This window comes from Vicia villosa, unplaced genomic scaffold, assembly GCF_029867415.1.
Source record: "Vicia villosa cultivar HV-30 ecotype Madison, WI unplaced genomic scaffold, Vvil1.0 ctg.005879F_1_1, whole genome shotgun sequence".
Lineage (NCBI taxonomy): Eukaryota > Viridiplantae > Streptophyta > Magnoliopsida > Fabales > Fabaceae > Vicia > Vicia villosa.
Genome location: NW_026706693.1, coordinates 44,524 through 64,842, shown reverse-complemented (window position 1 = coordinate 64,842; position 20,319 = coordinate 44,524). Strand labels below are relative to the sequence as shown.

At 37.0% G+C, this 20,319-nt stretch overlaps 1 protein-coding gene across 1 annotated transcript; it reads right to left on the bottom strand.

The window, feature by feature from the left end:
• Nucleotides 1-17,803: 17,803 nt before the first annotated feature.
• On the bottom strand, nucleotides 17,804-19,675 carry LOC131642843 (zingipain-2-like). Its single transcript, XM_058913017.1, has 4 exons — nucleotides 19,129-19,675; nucleotides 18,812-19,044; nucleotides 18,587-18,724; nucleotides 17,804-18,256 (listed from the first exon to the last, which is right to left on the bottom strand). The coding sequence occupies exons 1-4, from the start codon at nucleotides 19,661-19,663 to the stop codon at nucleotides 18,029-18,031; spliced, it is 1,134 nt and encodes a 377-aa protein (XP_058769000.1). The 5' UTR covers nucleotides 19,664-19,675; the 3' UTR covers nucleotides 17,804-18,028.
• Nucleotides 19,676-20,319: the final 644 nt, after the last annotated feature.

Sequence of the window (20,319 nt, the reverse complement as noted above, 5' to 3'; positions counted from 1 at the left end):
CTGGATAGCTTCACTACACCTTAAGGAATGTGCTTGAATGCTTGGACTTGCTTGACACCCTCTGAATTGTTCTACAGACCTCCAACTGACTTTGCTCCAAATTGAAAGTGAAGATGGTGTTCTTGCACTTACAGAAGTGTTACAGGTGCTTGGATCACTTCTAATGGACCTCCTTGAGATGTTTGAACACTTAGTTCCAAAGGAAAAGCTCTGGTTTGAAGAACCCGAGTCTTCTTGCCAAAGAACCTTTGAAAAACCTAAGTGTGAGAGGAAGAAGGAGAAAGCAAGAATTGGAGTTGCTTTGGTGTGAATTATATGGAGGATGACACTTCTATTTATAGACAAAGAGTTTAGTGTAATTGGAGAGAGTGAGCTTGCTTACTGAAGTCACTTTGGTTTCTTGGCCATGAAGAAATTCAAGGAATCTCACAAATGCAATGATGGCCAATCCGAGCAAGCTCCCTAGCCATTGATCTTTTCTGATCTTAGGAGACATTTATGATGTGTAGAGGCTTTCAATTGGCTTAGGAGAAGATTCCATTTGATGAATCATCATTTGCCATAAATTCCTAAATGTAATGATTACATAATCACATGGCTTTAATTTTTGGATGTTTTGGAATCTTGATGCAAATGATTCTCTCCAATCTCTTCTGATATATTTGAAGTGTAAATGTACCAATTAGTGTAGGCCTTTTGCACAAAAATGACCAAAACCAAAGTTGGTCATGACTTGTAATTTCATTTCATGTACTTCAATTCATTAGTTTGGAGGAGGTTGAGCACAATTTGGAAATCCCTTAACATGTACTTCAATTCATTAGTTTGGAGTTTCTTCAAGATCATTTGGGAAATATGTGTAAAATGGGCTTGAAGTTTGAAGAAAACTAGGGTTTCTTTGCTAGTTTCATGAAGGCAGCAACTTTGAAGCTCCATATCTCTTCAATGGTTGATTTTTAGACAAAAAATCATATGTGACAAAGTTGTTCATTGGATCAAAATCTACAACTTTGATGTTGGAAGTTTTTTTCAGTTTGTACTTGAAATTTTGAGATATTTCCTACCAAAGTTTTGAAAAAAAAGACCTTTAAACACTTAGAAAAATTTCTAAGTATGAAAAGTCAATCTTTGACTTTTTTATTCTTGATTGATTTTCTTGATTTTTCTTGGTCAAATGACTTCAATGATCATACATTAATGATATTGATCCTTAAAAGTCATGGTTTGATCCAAAACCCTAAAAGTCAAAGGTGATCTTGTACAATTGATTTTTTCCAAATGAAGTGAAATCTTGGACTTTTGTGATGAATGGTATGAATGGATTATATTGAGGTAATAGAAGTTATTGAGCCATGTTTTGAGTTGTGGAGCCATGTCCTGATTAAAAGTCAACTGTCCAGGTGAATTAGGTCAAAAACCCTAATTGTAAGCCAGGAGAAATTGATGACTGTGGATCTTGAATTGAAGTACAATTCCCATTGGATATTGTCATAGGGATCATTTGAAGATGATTGAACACTTTGAGTGATACCCTGGAGCTTTTTAGGGTTTCCCAGATGTGGTCCCTGATTTCAGTCCTTGATGGGCTCAAAACCCTAGTCTGGTGACCTGAGCAAAACCTGAGTCCTGATGACTAGTGTCTAATCAACATAGGTGGATAAATGAATCACTTGAGTCCCATGATTGTATTAGAGGTCATTTTTTTATTGATTGATCCTTTGCCTGAGCTTCTTTGTTCTTGAACACCCTCGATTGAGTACTAGGTAAACAAGTGACTGCTCTGGGTACTTGTCTTGAGTTGATGAAATGTCTGGAAGTGTGACATTTCAGGGGGGGGTCAAAATTAGGGTATGACACCATGTTCCAGGTAATCCTTCGATGTGCTCTGTATCCTCTGGATCTCCCATTATCTCTCTATTCCATTGAAATCCACTAGGGTGAAGAGATAAATAGTACAAAGCATTCTTATTTGGAGAATATATATCCTCCGCCGCCTGACATGGGCCTATATTGGCCAGGTTTTTGTCGAAGCTTGTTTTGTTGACTTGATTCACTTTTGACATATAGTAACTTTGGTCTCCTTCTATGTTTTCGATTATCCCGTCTTCTCTCCAGATAGCCAACCTTTGGTGCATTGTTGAAGGTACAACAGCCACCCCATGAATCCATTCCCTTCCTAACAAAAGGTTATAGTTCGCTTTTGCTAGTATTACCATGAACATAGTTAGCCTTGTGACTGAACCCACAGTAAGGTTTACTTGGATAACTCCCAAAGTATGCCCTACTTTCCCTTCATAATTGGACAAGACCATGTTATATGGCTTTACGTCTGTGTCGAACATCCCAATCCTCTTCAACATATACTGGGGCATTAGGTTCACTGCTGCCCCTCCATCAACGAGGACTCTGTTGATGTCCATATTTTCGATTTTGGCCCTTATGTAGAGAGGCTTCAGATGATTCCTCATTCCCTGGTCAGGCCTTTCGAAGAAAGCATTTTTATCTTCGACTGCACCATTACTCAACACATAGTAACACACTGGTCTGTGCTTCGCCATTTCCTCTTTGTCCACCTCCTCACAATCTTCGACATTCGTCTCCTGATAGTACTCATGAGGGAGAACCGACACCACGTTGCAGTTGAGGTTTATGGACGAAACCCCATCTGAATCGAAGTCATCTGTCACCATATCTTCTTCCTTCAACGGGCTAGATTGTGCCTTCTCTTCTATCTTTTCATTCTCTGAACTAAACAACTTGCAACCCACAGAAGATTTGCTTGACTTTGCCCCCTGCAATGGGACTTTGCTGCTGCTAGATTCTCCAACTTCTTTTACCTTTGATTCTTTTTCAGCCTTCTTCATTCTTTGGTGTCTCCTCCATTGAGACCTAGACATTGGATTCTTGCCCTTATTGTTCTCGAGCCTGTACATCTCTCGATTGGACGCCTGGAACTGCCTCCTGTATGCCATAGCTGTTCTTCAACCTTGGTCAAAGTTTCGCCATTTATTATTCCCTGCGCCAGCTTGCGTCCATCTATCCACGGGTACTTCTGCCGGGAGTTTAAATGTCACCCTTCGAGCATTGGGATGAGGGCTATCGGCCCTTCTTGATAATGCTCGATCATCGAACACGTATGTCATACCCCAAATTTGTCCTACCCTTTCAATTTTAATTGACTTAAGCATCGCATTCATTTGCATACCTCCATTAGGGCATTAACATGACCTCACATTCATTCATCAAATAAACGTACACAAAGCATGGGATCATTTGTCATGGACTAGGGTTTATTTCCCTGGTTATTTGAATCGAGACTCTTTAATTAGAGTTTCGAGCTCGTGCACATCTCATCAAGTCTTTTGTTATAATGATCATACAGTAGTTGGAAACTTTGACTCGCTCGGGTAGATTTCTTATATAACAGGTGTTTGAGTTGATTTTTAAAGCCAAAGAATAAATGGAATTGAGGTTCTTAATGTGCTTGCTTGGAAAAGAGTGAATTTGAAGATATGAGCTCATGGGTTGACTTTTGGTCAACAAAGTCAACCATAGAAGGTTGACTTTTGTAAACCAACTACTATTGTTTTGCTCATCTTTTGACATTTGGCCCATACTATATTCTTTGATTATGTCATGGTGCCCATTCAAAAAGAAAGGAAAAGAAGATTTAAACTCAAAATAATACAAATGGAGGAAAAGAAGTCATCATTCAATATTCATTCAAGTATCATTCATGATCCACTCATAAGAATGTTCTATTCAAAGTTGCGAGCATGAATTCAAGTATCATCCTTTTTCTCATTCAAAAAAACATCCAAGGTCATTGTAAAAGTTCTATCATGCTCACATCCCCATACAAAAATCATTACAAATTATCAGTAACTTTCAAAGTTATTTCAATAAACATCCATATACAAAAAACACATGTTACAAAGCCTAATGTCTAAGTCCAATCTCTTTGCTTTATTATGTTGGAACTTAATGCTATGCGACTTCGTTTCCACCCATCTTCGTGACCGTCTTGTTCTTTCCATGCTCAAAATATCCAAATACCAAAGGCTGTTAGTTCATAAACCAAGCTCCTGCAAACAAAAGAAAAGGGCATCAAAGAAAATCTAAATCGAATTCAAGCCATGGTCATTGTTCAAAAGTAGTACATTCCACTTTCATGGACACATTATAACACAGTCAGCATCTAAACTCGGTTCAGTTAATACTACAACATAAACTCAGAAGAAAAATGAAGCAATTGACAAGCCAGAGCATCAGAATCATAAGCACATTCAAAAATTCAGTTCATGACTTCACAGCAGTTCAAGACAGTTCGCAAACTACAAGAAACAGATACAAACACATCCTACATCACAAACAAAATCTAACGCAATCTAAAAGACCTGCGCACAATCAAGTGAACCAGAAAAACCATATTCCGAAGTTCAAGATGAACGCAGTTGCTATCAAGAACCTGTGCCGTATTCAATCATAACAGTTACGCTCACCCCAAACCATGACCTTGCAGCCATATCCGAGCCACACCATCAGCAAGCCAAGGCCGGCGCCCGCATAAAAATTCTTCAGAATTGACGCCAAACAGCTGGTCAAAATCAGCCAATGTCCCTGCACATACAACAACCAAGCAATCCTGCCATGATCCAAAAAACCTCACAAAAGAAACCTAACAGTCAGTTTGCTAATAGCCCTTCACTAATCCAATGCCAAAACAGTCCACATACATTCAGTTCACATAAACCCTGCATAAACCGAAACTACTAATCAAAACAGCCTTATACCTCACATAACAAAACCACACATCCGTTTGACCAAACTGAAACGTAGAACAGAATTTCCCAACTTACTAACTATCCCAAAATATCCCCTACTGTCAAACATAACTAATAACCTCCATCTAACCAACTTCTAACAACCAAAACAGAATTGTAAACCAACTAAATTCCAGCTCATTGAATTCCTAACAGAAATAACAAACTCTCATTTTAGTTACAAACTTTCAGAACTAACAGAACTAACTTTCCTGTTTCAAACCCTATAACTAACCTCTAACAGTCTTATAACAGATCCTAACAACCTAGTACTGAACAAAACCCCTAACTAACTAGCCACCTTTTGTAACAACCTAACTGATTTTAACAGCAAGAAAGAGGAAGGAATTGAGAACTATAACAAAAAATAGAAAATCAGAACAAGACTAACCTTGGAACTTCTATATAACAGAGTTTTCTCTCCATCCAGCAGCTTCTACAGACTCCATTCTTTCCTTTTTCTCATCTACACCTCATTCACAACACACATCTTCATCAGTTTCCACCATCTTTGCTATGCATCTTCTTCTTCTTCATTTCATTCATCTTCACCTTCACCTTCAATTGCAAAAGAAAAGAATTAGAGAACTAGCATAAGGGAGAAGAAAACCGTAACAAAAAAATCACCTCTAACAGAATCTTCAACCTTCAATCTCCTTCTCCCTCTCTTGATCAATTCATATTATCTTCTTCATCATCACCATTGCTATCACGCGAAGAACCACTTCCAATCCTTGAATTCAATTCAGAATTTTCTCTCAATCTTCAATCTTCTCTCCACAACACTGCACACGTCTCAGCGAATCATCAGCAACACCATTCGTGTTTCAATCTGAAAAAGAAAACAAGAGGAGTCAGAAAATCACGTTCATCCGTTCCTTTACATATTCACAAGAACCTTCATCATCATCACGAACAACAACGCATCAGAAACGCAAAGAAAGGGAAGAAGAAAATCGAACAAAGCAACCTTGATTCTCGAAACGTTTCATCGATTCTGTTTTCGTCTTAAACCGAATCAAAAAAATGAGAATTTGAGACGAGTAGGAGACGGAGTTGAATCGGAGGTGATTTGAATCTGAGCAAAGGCGAAGTTGAATTGAAGATGAGGGGGTTGAATCACGAGGGAGCTTAAACCGAGAGCGGATTCGAGGGAGAATATCGTCAGAGAGTGAGAGGTAGGCGCCGCCACGAGTTCACGGATGAGACGGAGAGAATGAGGTCACGGCGCCGCGCCGTTGAAGCTAGCCGGGGGAGAGAATTTGAGCCTCCGACGCCGCCACTGAGTTCATCGTGAAAGAGAAGGTGAATAGTCACAGCAGTGTAATAGCCCTAAATCCCCTTTCTATTTTCCTTTTTATTTTTAATCGAATTCTTTTTTTTATTATTAAAATTTGGATAGAATAAAATCTGGATCAACACAAAAATCTGAAAAAACTGAATTCAGTCTCATAGGGCCTTACACGAAATTCCTGTCCACACCCCCATAAGAGCCCAATTTCTGTGTAGAGAAAACTATTGTACAATAACCATGATTCTATGGGCCTCCTCCCCTTGGGCCTGCGCCCATACTACTTCCAGCACCATTGAATTCAACATAAAACCCCCTGAATCCATATGTTTCATGTGTAGATTTAGTTTTTACATAGTTTTTTTATATTCCTTTTAGGTGATAAAAACATAATAAAATTCATCAATTTTCTAAATAGATTTTAGGTGTTTTGTTTAGAATTAATTGTTAGATTTTAGTTATAGTTTCCCACTTCAAAAACTCATAAAAAATAGTAGATTTTTTAGGCTAATTTCGACATTTAAGTTCTTCATAAAAACGCCATAAAAATAGTAGTATTTTTTTAGTTTAATTTTGCACTAATGTTTGGATTGCTTTTGTATCATTTACGTGTTAATTTTGGTATCATTGTTGTGTGATTTTGTTATTTGTTTTTGGCCATATTTTCGGTCCATTTGGTTAATATCATTTGTGTGCTCTTTTTAGAATTTAGTCACCATGTTAACATTAGACTTAGACTAGAATAACAACTATTAGAATAGAAAATAGGTCTAGTTCCCTCTCTCATTTTCTTTTCCTTTTCAACTTTTAAAATACTTAATAAATATCGATGAAGATCATACCGTTACTACATTTCATAGTAGGAAAGAAATGATTGGGGCGTAGGCCCCGATGTATGTTCTTTTCTACTTAACGGAGAAGAAATGATTGAGGCGTGAGGCCTCGGTGTATTTCTTAACCGTTATTTAGAGAAACGATTGTGGCGTAGGCCTCGATGTGCATTCTCTAAATATTCACAAAATAACTCCTTTTTGTATTTCCTTTACTTAGCGGAGAAGAAATGATTGAGGTGTGAGGCCTCAATGTATTTCTTAACCGCTATTTAGAGAAACGATTGTGGCGTAGGCCTCGATGTGCGTTCTCTAAATACGCAAAACAAAACTCTTTTGGTATGATCTAAGTCACAAATTAAAATCCCCATAAAAAATATCAACCAAAAACACATAAAACACTAATAAATGTTCAGATTTAACACAAAGTAACGAAGTGATGCGAGACCTTGTAGTGGGTTCTCGTCATCATGGAATTACCCTAAAAGACACAAACCAATCATTTCTTTTTCTTTTGCCTCGTTGGCACCTAAGGGCACCGTTATTTCCGCTCGTACGCATCGTAGGCGATCCCTTATGCAAGAGCGCGAACGTTAACGCCGCCCAACTAAAAAACACAAAAACAAACAGAAAATCGTGAGCCGAGCTACGGTAACTCTGATTCCTGAAAAGGATACGTAGGCAGCGGGGTAGGGCCCGTGTGAGTACAATTCTTTATTTTCCCTACATTTTGCATTCATTCGCATTTATACATAGACATAGATATACACCCTTTAGATAGAAACATACATAGGTGGATACCATCGAGTACGATGGGCGCGAGGGGTGCTAACACCTTCCCCTTGCATAACCGACTCCCGTACCTAGATTCTCTGGTCGCAAGACCTTGTTCCTTCCTTTGTGAGGTTTTCTGATATTGCTTTCCCTTTTGGGATAAATATATTGGTGGCGACTCTGTTCATTTTTCGCGAGCGTGCGACAACGTACATGTTGGGATTGATTCCTTGTGCGTCCCAACCAGTAGAGAATGAAACCCTTTCAAACATTTCTGCCATCTGGCTATCATAAACTACCCCACACCTAGGACACATGATGATTTCAGTTTTCGCCTTGTGACAACGAACCAGAAAACTCAAAAGACTTTCATCAGGCCTTGGGTAAACCTTCAACAATTGGTTTTCTTACCTCCAGTGTCCTTGCATCTGGCTCTGTTGGGCCCTTTCATAGTTCGCCTGGACCCTTCGACTCTGCATGATTGAGCTTTGAGCATCTTGGACACATCAGCATTAGTCCAACATTCTTCTCATGGCACCTCTAGAGGTAATCCTTCAGACTTTCTTTTGCCCTTGGATTTCCATAGTTCCCTTTTTCCTTCTCCCTTACCAGACATCTTTCCACTTCTTCAATCTCAGACAAGGGTTGTCCAACATTCACCATGTTGACTCCTGCTGGAGGAACTTCAGAAATTCTTATTTTTTGGAGCTTCAGCCTAAGGTCTTTAGTGGCCTCACTTGTTTTCTCCATAAGACCTCCAGTGGTCTTTGACTCGAACGAACCTTCAACTTCAGTGATCGCATTGTTACTTAGGCTTTCAGTAGCCTGCTTCCCTGCTGAAACCATCTCCCACTCCGTGATATCAGTCTCAGTGATATCCACCATGTTAACGTCGACAGGTTCAGCATAGTTGGTGTCAGCGACACTGAAGGGATCAGTATCAACCTTCATGTTGTTTTTTCCTTTGTCAGCAAACTTCAAACGACCATCCTTAATAGCATTTTGAATCAGATCCCTGAAAAGAAAACATTGTGAGGTTTTAGGCCCAAAAACTCATGATATTTACAAAAACCTTGTTTCTTCTGTTGTTCTAACGGAGGAATTTTACAATTAGGAGGTACTATCACCTGGCCATCTTTTACTAATAAATAAAAAAATTTGTCACACTTGGTGACGTCAAAAGTATATGTTTTCTTTGGGAATTTGTCATTTTTGTCAGCTTCGACAGGGTTTTTCCCATTGGAAGGGGTGAGCAATTTACAAGATTATGGAGGTGCCTCTTTTAATTCAGCCAAATCTATTTCGACTTCATCAAAGCCATATGAGTCATCAAAGGCTTCAATTTCGACATCTTCAGCCTCAACATAGGCCACTATCTCCTTCTTGTAATTTTTATTTTCTCTGGCCTTTTCGGCTTTTAGTCGTTCGACTTATCGAACTCTATCTGCCAACTGGGCCATATCTCTCAAATATTAAGTATCTAGCTTCTTTTGAATCGAATAGTCCAAACCGCCTACAGCCATTTCGACCAGTTCATGTTCTGGAACAACTGTGAAACATCTGGATTTCAATAAACGGAACCTATTCAAATAATCATCTATAGGCTCTGTGAATTTCCTCTTAATGCTATCCAATTCTTTCAAACTAATCTTGATTTGCCCCATGTAAAACTGTTCATGGAACATTCTCTCAAGATGAGCCCAAGTATCTATGGAATTTGGAGGTAAGGTGGTGAACCATGTAAAAGTATTTTTTTGTTAATGAACTAGGGAAATATTTGATTCTCAAGTTCTCACTATTCGCTAAGTCACTTGCCTTTGTCAAATATCGGGCTATGTGTTCCAGAGTCGATTCACTAGTATCCCCTGAAAATTTCGTAAACTTGGGTACTTTGGTACCTCTTGGTAGTTCAGTTTGCAGAATATAATCTGCTACAGGGGAAGTGTAGTTAGGACATTGAAGTCCAGTATTAAGGCCATTATTAGCCATAATCCTTTTGATCAGGGTTGTTAAGTTATTTTCTGTTGCCATGTTGTCTCTTCTAACACTGTGTATTACTTCATCTGCATTTTGCTCCCTATTGACCATAACTACCCTAGGTTGTTCCTCATGAATTTCCTGTTGAATAGCATTAGTTCTCTGGGTCTGCTGTTCCAACTCTACCTCCTGATTTCTTTCATCAGGCTTTTGCCTAGGTGGTCGAACTGGATCCAGGATAGGTTCCAAAACTGGTTTGTCTGCCTGAATGAAAACCTGGTTGTTTCTTCGTCGGGTAGAAGTTTGAAGGGCCCCTAAGAAATCTGTTATACGCTTCATTTGTGTGGATATTCGTTGGTATGTATCTACATTATCCTGGTTAGTCCAAGTAATGTTAGTTATTAAGGGAGAAAAAATTGAACCCATTTCTCGAGCAAGTACACCCACCATGTCATGGTTGCTTGCATCCATCTCTTGCCTAAATGCTGCTTGGTTATTTTTGGTTGATGTAGGAATTTGGCCCGATGGACCTGGATTTTGTACACTTCGACCTACTGAACCTACATTTGGCGAGAAGGTTGTCGTAACGGGTTGTGTGTATGTAGGTCCACCACCCTGGAGTCCTGTCATGTAGGACGCTGGCATTCCATAAGGTTGTGGGTTCCAAGGCCTATAACCTTCGAATCTTGTTGGTCTCGGGGTAAATGGTGGTCCCTGACTTGCAAAATTTTTCGAAAAATGTGGGACTTCTGTTGTGCTTGTAAAGGGTGGTACCGTAGTCGAACTAAGTACTGGTATCATCCCTGTTGACATCGATGTAGATACGGGCATGGCTTGGGAACTATTCACGGCTGCGGACCCTGTCGATGTGGGTATCGCTTGTGTTTCTGGCATTGAGGTCGAAACATTTGTTGTACTTGCGGCGACTGTTCCTGACCCTTGTGGGGGATCTTGAATTCCTCTTTCACTGGTTGAATTGACCATTTTCTTGTTGTACTTATGTTTAGGAATTGGCTGTGAATCGTTGGTTAATTTACCACTCCTATGGTTCATACAAGGTTCTAGTGTGTTATAAACCTATAAGTCAAAATAAAAATTAACTACAACTTTTGACACCGTCCCATTGGGCGTGCCAATTTGTTTACGGTGATTTCCGATAAACAACCGCTAGTCCTCCAAATTATAAATATACTTTGGTTACTTGCAGGATCGACTAGATTGATCCTAGGACATGTGTCGAAAAGTTGTCTTTTATGATTATTTGGTTCATACTCTCTTGGTTTTAGTTTCTTTTATAATGTGGTGTTATAAATCTATGAATAACTACGAAATGAAACTAAGTAAAAATGTGACGAAACATAAATTGGTTAGACAATAATCATAAATAAACTTCAACGTGAATGTAAAGGAAATTAAACTGCGAATATAAAAAGACTTGATGAGAAAGTAAAGGAAATTAAAGATACTTCGATCTTATAATAGAAAGACAAACATATATAAGGTGTTGGTGTTACACGTACATTTCTCAGCGAAAAGTCTTTCTCTAACACTTGATACTTGAGTGATTTGTGAGTAATTTGTACAAAATAAACACACTGGATCCTACTACTAAGACCCTTATTTATACTAATTCGACCCTAACGGTCCTACACTATCGAAACGCCACGTTTCCCGTATGCATGCGCTTCGAATCCCTAGGGCTCCACCTGTCCTCCTTGATTCAAATGGAACTTTTCGAATTTCAAACCTTCCTGCTCGAACCTTATTCGATTTGTGACAACGTGTCTTTCGTGAGAATGTATTAAAATACCTTAAGTCTCAACAACCTTTGTATTTCGAAGACTATTCAAGGCTTCGAAGACTGCCTGTCTCGATTCAACTTCGATTTAGGAACCTTCATCATATATAACATTCTAAAAAATAGCCATTAAAAGCCATTCTTTCTCCGAAACTTACATCTTCGAAGAATATACACATTATTCTAAATCTCCAGCTAACAATGCCCCAGATGGAACCTGTATCTAAGGAAACGGAATATTCCATCGCCTTTTCTGGGCATTCAAACCTTGCATACGAGAGTTTGCATATTGTAAACCCATACTTCAAATCGATGGAACATGGTTATACGGAAAATACAAGGGAACCATGCTTATGGTGGTTGCACAGGACGGAAACAACAATATATTTCTAGTGGCATTTGCAATAGTTGAAGGTGAAACCGCCGCGGCTAGGAGTTTATTTCTAAGAAATCTCCGAGAACATGTTGCTCCACAGCCTGACCTCTATTTAATCTCTGACAGGCATGCTTCCATTGAGAGTGCTTATAACAATCCAGCAAACGGATGGCATGACCCACCATCAACTCATGTGTACTGTATTTGCCACATTGCCCAAAACTTCATGCGGGAGATCAAGGATAGGCAGCTGTCATACCCCAAAATTTGCCCATCATATTTCAAAATATTTTGACTCATATGATCTTCAAATGCTCAAAGATACACAAGAAGGAAGTATGCAGTCTCTCTCCTAAACAACAGTCTCTAAATTAGGGTTTCGGATTTAATCAAGGAATTTGAACTTTTGACATCTCAAGTGGACTACATGGCCTCTCATATGATTCAAAGTGTCCTCATGCCAAGTTTCAAGCTCTGATTCAAAAGATTGCTCATTCAATGGCCCAAACGATCGATAATCAACTAGTTGACCTAAAGTCAAAATATGGTCAAACCACAGTCAAAACTTCTGATTTTTGGTCAACATCCTCTTTATGAAGTATCATTCATCATTTGATCAAGTGTTGATCATGATTCATCAAGAAAATTTCAGAAATCAATAAAACCTAAAGTTTCTAAAATATGGTTTTCTAGAAGAAAGTCAACTGAACTTTGACCAGCCATAACTCCTACATGGAACATCAGAAATTTCCAATCCAAAGCTCATTTTGAAGGAAATTGAGTTCTCTACAACTTTGTCTCTCACATGCCAAGGCTAAAAATGCTTCATTTAAGAAATATGGATCAAAACATCATAGGTCCCTTTCAAAAGTCGATCAAAAGTCATCTTTTTCAAAAGAACGTACAAGGAGCATGGAACATTGTTTTGATATGAGACCTAAGACATTGGTTAGAGGACTCTTCAAGGTTTCTAAAAAGTCCAAGAACTTGGAAAAATGTTAAAATATGAGGAAATGGCAAGGTGTACAAATTCACCTATTTCCAAAGGCATGTGTGAAAAAGAAAAGGTCCAAAATTCCAAATATTTCCAAATGGGCTTATTTTCTCCTCATTCATACTTTACCTTAAGCCCATGCACGCCCCAAAACAAAAGTCATATTATTTTTTATTATTTTATTAATTATTTTATGGTTTTTATCACTTTAAATCATGAATAAATTATATAAAATAGTAAAATAAATGTGAAATATTATTTGCTTTGATTTTTAAGTCAAGGAATCAATCAAATATTTTCTCTTAATTGGCCAAACAATGATTGAAACAAATTGGATCACATATTGAGCCAAGATTAGAAGGATTTCATACAAAAAATCAATCAAAATATTTCATATTCCAATCTTCATAACTCCAAAATATTTGAACCAAGTTTGTAACCCTAATTGCATCCTATATATATATACTCAACAATATGCAGCAAAGGGGGACGAAAAAATTCGGAGAAGCACAAGGGTTTCAAAGTTGTGAAAAACAACAAAAATTAGGGCATACAAGGATTCTTTGTTCCAAGCCAATTCAAGAGTAAAAAACATCCTATTCACTTCCAAGAGGTTACAAGGTAAGTCCATATGGTGTTTAAATCTCAGTCACGTTTCAAATTCATGTACCATGGTTAACAACTTTCATGCATATTTCCAAAATCTCGTATTTCAGTTATCACGATGCTCTAACATGATTTAATGATTTCATTGTGTTCTTGGAAGTATTTAGAGGAGGATTGACCCTTTAAAGCCAAGCTTTAACGTCACAAACGTGACCTACCATGATTAGGGCTCGAGTCCTTTATCTCGTCGAACCTCCCTGTACCATCATTTTTAGGATAAACGGAGGCCACCATCGAATTCAGAGCATGGTTTTACCTAGATCTGGGCAGCCTTGTTTTGCTTGATGTGCCTTTTTTGCAGGTTTCATGGATGGAAGAAAACTAGTGGAAAAATCGCAGCTAGTTCCGCAGCAAAACGCGAAGGAAAATCCGTAGGTATCCAAGACAGGGATGATGAACAGTGACGTTGACATTCAGATCACACGCGTGTTCCATCCATTGGCTAATCAACGATCTTGGTTTCTCTTTCTGTTCGTGATTGGCTCACGCGTATCACAAGAGGGCCCACTTTGACCGCTCTTAATTTTTTCCTCCACTAACCCATGTAATTATATTTGTTTTATTTGGAGCGTTTTATTTACAGATGACAAATTCAGCACAGTTGGTAGCACCTCTCTTTATTGAGAACCAAGGCGTGTGTTCGATCCCCAGGGTTGACAAATATTTTTTCAGAAACATTCTAACGTGGATCCAGTGTACATGACTCACGCACCTCATGATACACTCTCAAATTTCTGCCACTGGATCTCCTCAAACCCATATCTAAAGGCCCCAGAGAGTGATGCCTATGGTGCTCCTTCCAAGACCTACCGTACCTGATTTAACGCTAACGCCCAGCTATGTTCTTTTCTCTTTTTCCAGTTTTGTTATTTGATTGTTTTCTTTTTATTTCTATTTTGTTTTTTTAATAAATTAACCATTTAATAAATAAAAATTAGGTTTAGTTTAGTATAGTTTTTAGTATCAATTAAGTTAATAATTAGTTTTAATTTAAATTCTTAGTTAATAGTAATTAGGTCCATAATTAATTTTGATTTAAAATTTTTAGTTAATAATAATTAGATTTATAATTAGTTTTTAAATTAGAGTAATTAGGTTAAATAATTATTTTTAGGTCTGTTGATTTTAATCATTAATCGTATATTTTAGGTTTGTTAACCTCGACCCATTTACAAACCTTAATAGCCTTAGGTTTATTGGTAGGTGTTATCCACTAACGCATTTTAACGCATTTTAAGCTAACCTTTAGGTCACAATAAGTTTTCTTAATAACCCTTTAGGGTTTATAAACTTTTTAGGGTTTGTGGTCAATTAGGGTTTGAACCAGTAAATACACTAACAATTTCTCTTCTTCATGCCTAATTTTCAGGATTAATTACGATCTTCCGACTACGCGCCACGCCAGATCAAAAAAGCTAAGTTTCTTATTTATTTCTTTATTTACTTTAATGTCATTTTATTTTTATTTTAAAATAGGGTTTGCCTCGAGTAATCAATGAATCATGCCTACACTCACTCTATTATTTTTCTCTTAATTTTCAGAGTCAAGCGAGGGTTCTAAAAGATCAAAGCGCTCAAAGACAATTATTGATCCCTCTTATTTTCTTTTGCCTTTTAATTCCCCCTTCCCCGCAGGTGTTTATTGTAATAGCGTAGGACATTTACCTTTCCGCCTTTAAATTCTGCAATTTTAAACCGCGTGGTTAATAATCTTAGGGAGTGCAAGCCTTTAACAGAATTAGAATAACTATAATTATAAGATAAATATTATCTGAATACAATCACGTAATTAGTGCACACACTCACCTTTAGGGTAACCTCTTCTGTTGCCTTGTTGCCTGTTGCCTCTAATCGTACTAAATAGTCAAAGTCCCTCGATTCCGAGGATACCTAAAGCAAAGGTCGCCTTATTCAGTGATATCATCAATTTTGTCCCTCGAAGCTGCCTCGGTAAAAGATTATTGTCCCAATTGCTAAGGTATCCTCGCATGATGCCTAAAAAGATTAATGACTATTATATCCTTCCCTTAGACTACCTGCCCTCTTTATGGCAAGGGACAGTCTTATGGCGAACGATTATTTCCGATGACCCTTAAACATCCAATTGAAAGACTTCCTGCCTTTTTATGGTATGGATAGATCCTTTCGCCCGAAAAGCTAAAAGAACGTTTTTCAAACTTAGGGTAGTTACTACTAATTGCTTGTTCTAAATTCAAACATTTTCCCACTCTTTTCAAAAATCAAATTCAAAAGACTACGCTTATTTAGAAGCTAAAGTTCTAATTCAAGATCTTTTTTCCAAACACACTTCAAACATTTCAAATAAACAAAGTGAGCTAAGCAATTAAGAGCCCATGGATAACCATGGATGCAAAGGGTGCCTTACACCTTCCCTTTGTATAACTTACCCCCCGAACTCGAAATCTTTTCAAAAGGTATTTTCCTGTTCTTTTAGCCTTTCCAATTGGATAAAATAAAAGTCGGTGGCGACTCTTGCTAACCGCGACATTTCTTTAAAGTCAGTTCACTGTATTACAGCAGCTCAGGAAGGCCCTGGTCAATGCTGGTTATGCATTAACCCAACCCACATTCCAACATTATCGGAGTGAGATTTTACTGACAAATCCAGATGCGGGAACTTGGATAGATAACCTTTCCAGGGAGAAATGGACAAGGGCTTATGATAAAGGCGTGCGATGGGGCCACATGACAACAAATATGGTAGAATCCATGAATGGAGTTTTCAAAGGCATTTGTAACCTTCCTATCACTGCACTATTGGAGGCAACCTACTTTAGGATGGCTTCGCTATTCTCAACGAGAGGCAAGAAGTGGACTGATGCAAGAGCAATCGGAAAAAGCAAACACTCATCAAGTAACTACTTTTGATCGATTCAACCGCACCTTCAGTGTTCGCGAAACAATTGACCATAATGAGGGTTTGCCAAGACAATAATATCGGGTTCTGCTAGACGACCATTGGTGCGACTGTGAAAAGTTTCAAGATTTTCGTATGCCTTGCTCACATGTCATAGCGGCATGTGCATTTGCGCACCGTGACGCAATATCACTACTGTCTCCAATTTACAAGGCTCAGACATTGCTCCGAGTTTACAGTGTTGCGTTTCCAGTGGTAGCCAAGGAGGATTGCTGGCCTAAGTATTATGGGGAGGTAGTTTGGCATAATGACGCAATGCGGCGAAAGAAAAAGAGTCGCCCCAATAGTACGCGAATTAGAACTGAAATGGACGTCCACGACAAAATTGAAAGAAAATGCAGCATTTGTCGTCAGGTGGGGCACAATAAAAAAAGATGTCCTAGTCGTGGCTCGACCTCGTCGCAAGTTTAATCTACTTTGTAATTTATTTTTAAGACAATGTATCAATTTCGTTTACCACCTCTTGTAACCTTTCTTTAGTCTTTCATCAATAAAGTGTGCTTTATTAAAAGGGTTAATGAACTTTTTCGTCCCTTTAAATATTGCAGATTTCGTTTTTAGTCCCTCTAAAATTTTCCTTTAAGAAATCGTCCCTTCAAAATTTTTCTTCCGAACAATTGGTCCCTAACGTCAAATTTCGTAGCTAATCAGTGGCTAAAGTCGTAACTAATCTCTAGCAAATTTGACGTTAGGGACCAAAAGTTTAGACGGAAAATTTTGAAGGGACGATTTCTTAAAGGAAAATTTTGAAGGGACTAAAAACAAAATCTGCAATATTGAGAGGGACCAAAAAGTTCATTAACCCTTATTAAAAAACCGAAATCGACAACGCAAACATTTTTTAGGGTAATTACGAATTTTACGAAATCGATTTATCGGACGTTTTTACGAAAATAAAAGACCGGAATCAAAAACTTTGCGCGAAAAAACACAAAAAGGTATTTTTTTTTAAAAAAAAAAAAAATACCCCAACACATAGGAGCCAAATGAAATGGCACCTATGTGTTGTACCTTGACCTTATGCGCCAAATGGTTTGGCTACATATTTTTTGTCCTAATTTTTGAGTGTATGCGCCAAATGGTTTGGCTTGTAGTCCACTAATGCGCCATTTCATTTGGCGCATTCACCTATCTGGTATCCCGAACCTAGACACTTTGGTAAATAATTTGAAAACTTGGTTTTTTTTTTATTTTTTTTAAAACATGGTTATTTAAATTTTTTTTCACATTGACCTCTATACTCAATTTGATACAATAGAATGTTTAATGATTAAAATAGAACAAACACATATGTGTGATATTTTTATTATTTTATCATCATACAGAATACCAACTATTTTATTGTCATAACTTATATAATTTTATTCAGCGTGAAACTTCAATATCTTTCAATTGATTTATTTATTTATGCTCAACAACTTTGGAATTCAGAGGAACAAACATGTTCATAAAAACATCTAGTATACCCAAACATAAACTCTAGACTTAAGTGTTTCATTAACTTATTCTTTATCCACTTAATGAAACTTATTAGGACTTTTATTTTGACATTTATTTTTCTTCACTTATTTTTTGTTGGGTTATAAGCCTTTGCGTTGATTGCACACACTCCATATTTTTTATCGGTGTTCCTTTTTACAAATATATAACCATCTCTTCCCCAACTTGTTCCCCATGAATTTTTCACGATCCAATAATCTTCACCGTCTATCGAACCATAACCTACTATTAACATGGCGTGATTTGTTTTTATAGAATCAACCGGGCAATTGGGACCCTCATATATTCCCTGCCAATGGACCATAAGAGTTCTTCGTTAACAAGAGATGTACAAGTACTAAAAATATTGTTTGAACTAAAAGATAGAGTTTATTTCAAATGAGTTGTAAAAGAAATTACATTCTCAACAAGTTACAAACTATAACATGAATGAATTTGACTGTAAATATCAAACTTTTGTAACTTATTAACAATTTTTCTCTCATCTAAAATAAAAGCAAAACAAAACAAAAATAAAATAATTATTCACTTTTAAAGTAAAATAGCCTAGTTATTTAAAGGGTCTAAACAAACTAAAGGATGAACATAAATAAGAACTCTACGGTATATAACGACTTACATCGGTGTAATGTTGAAAATCTTGTTCGACATCAAAACTCACTGCAATTGGTTGCTTCGCAACTGCACACACTAGTCCCTTCTCTGATATGGTCACCTGATTAATTGAATCAATGGCACTGATTGGACTATTTGGAATCTACAATTCATAAACAAAGGAGGTAGTTAAATTAATATAGCAATTTAAGAAAGATATATAAAAATATTTATGACAGATATTAAGAACCTTTGAGGCATTGCAAACACCCTTCCCTGCCCTATAAGGATAATCTTTCTCCAACGCAACTCCTTTGTTTTCTATAACCCACATGAACGCTAACGGCGAAGCTCCACCTGCACAACCATAACTTCTATTGTCACAATCCAGAACCTCTTGCTCTGAGAGGCGGGTAAGATTATTCGTTATTATTGCTACTATTCCTTCAATGGCACCTATACCCGCGAATGCCCAACAAGAACCTAATAAAAACAAAATGCAATTTGATCAATATCGTTTTACAATATTTACAACATTTAAACTTTGTTTCCTATCTTTATAGTTACCACAAGTGCCTTGATCTTTAACAGGAGTGACAACTCCTTTTGACCTCCAATCCAAGGATGAAGGTGGATTGCTACATGTTAATTCATCAACATCATCGTTCATCTCAATATCTGTGGTGTCATCATTGTCGATATTCAAGTATATTTCATTGAACTCCTTGAAGCTCCAATCAGCAAAGTTGGTCAGACCAAGAACAACGTTATGCGGCGAGTCTCTCTTTGCATTAGTCTCTATAATATGTTTCAAATTTGTAACAAAAATGTCAAATTTCTTTGCCATCTCTTCTAGGTCACCGTAGACTCGTCCATGTTCTTTCTTCCATTGTTGAAATAATTGTATAACATCATCTTGATTTGGAAGCTTATCAAATTTAGGACCCAATATGGAAGAATATTTATTGGTTGTGTTCTCCACGGTTGAAGATATACTTGAGAATGATGATGTATTATTTTTTTGAATGGCAAAGTATATGCATAGGAGTGCAGTGAAGATGATGAATAAGCCAAATGAGTTTGAGGTGTATGAAATCTTCATCTTTTATTACAACTTTGTATGGAAAGATGTGTATTCCTTAAAAATCAGTTCCACCCATTTATAGAAAGTATGAGTGGCATCTAGTTTGCCTTGATATATCCAATAAGTCTTGTCACCAATTAAAATGAGCCATATGTATTTTATTAATTACGTTAAATAGAAAATTTTATTTTATAGATTTTATAGAAAATTATGAAGTTAGTTAATAAATACTTAGATATTACAAATAATTTTTAGTAGCAAAACAAAATTTGTTAATAAAATATTGCTTAATAAAATTATAAAGTTGATTAATCACACAAATTTTGATACTTCTATAATTTTTTTAATTATAGTATTTTTAACATGTGTCTTTATAGCACAAGTTAGAAAGATCCTAATTATGGCACAAATTAGGATGTTGCTGCTCTAAAGGCACCATAATTAAAAAATTTAATTGAAATAAAGTCAAATTTAAAATTTATTTTTATAAAAAATAAATCGTTTCCTTAGAATATATATTAGCATTTGTCTTATGATAATATTTCATTATTTATCAGTATGGTGAGTGAAATATGGTGTTAGTGTATGATTATGGATTAAATTTTTTTTGTTATTAATCAAACAAAAATTTGAATCTCAAAAGAATTAAGGCACGCTTATTGTATGGATAGTCA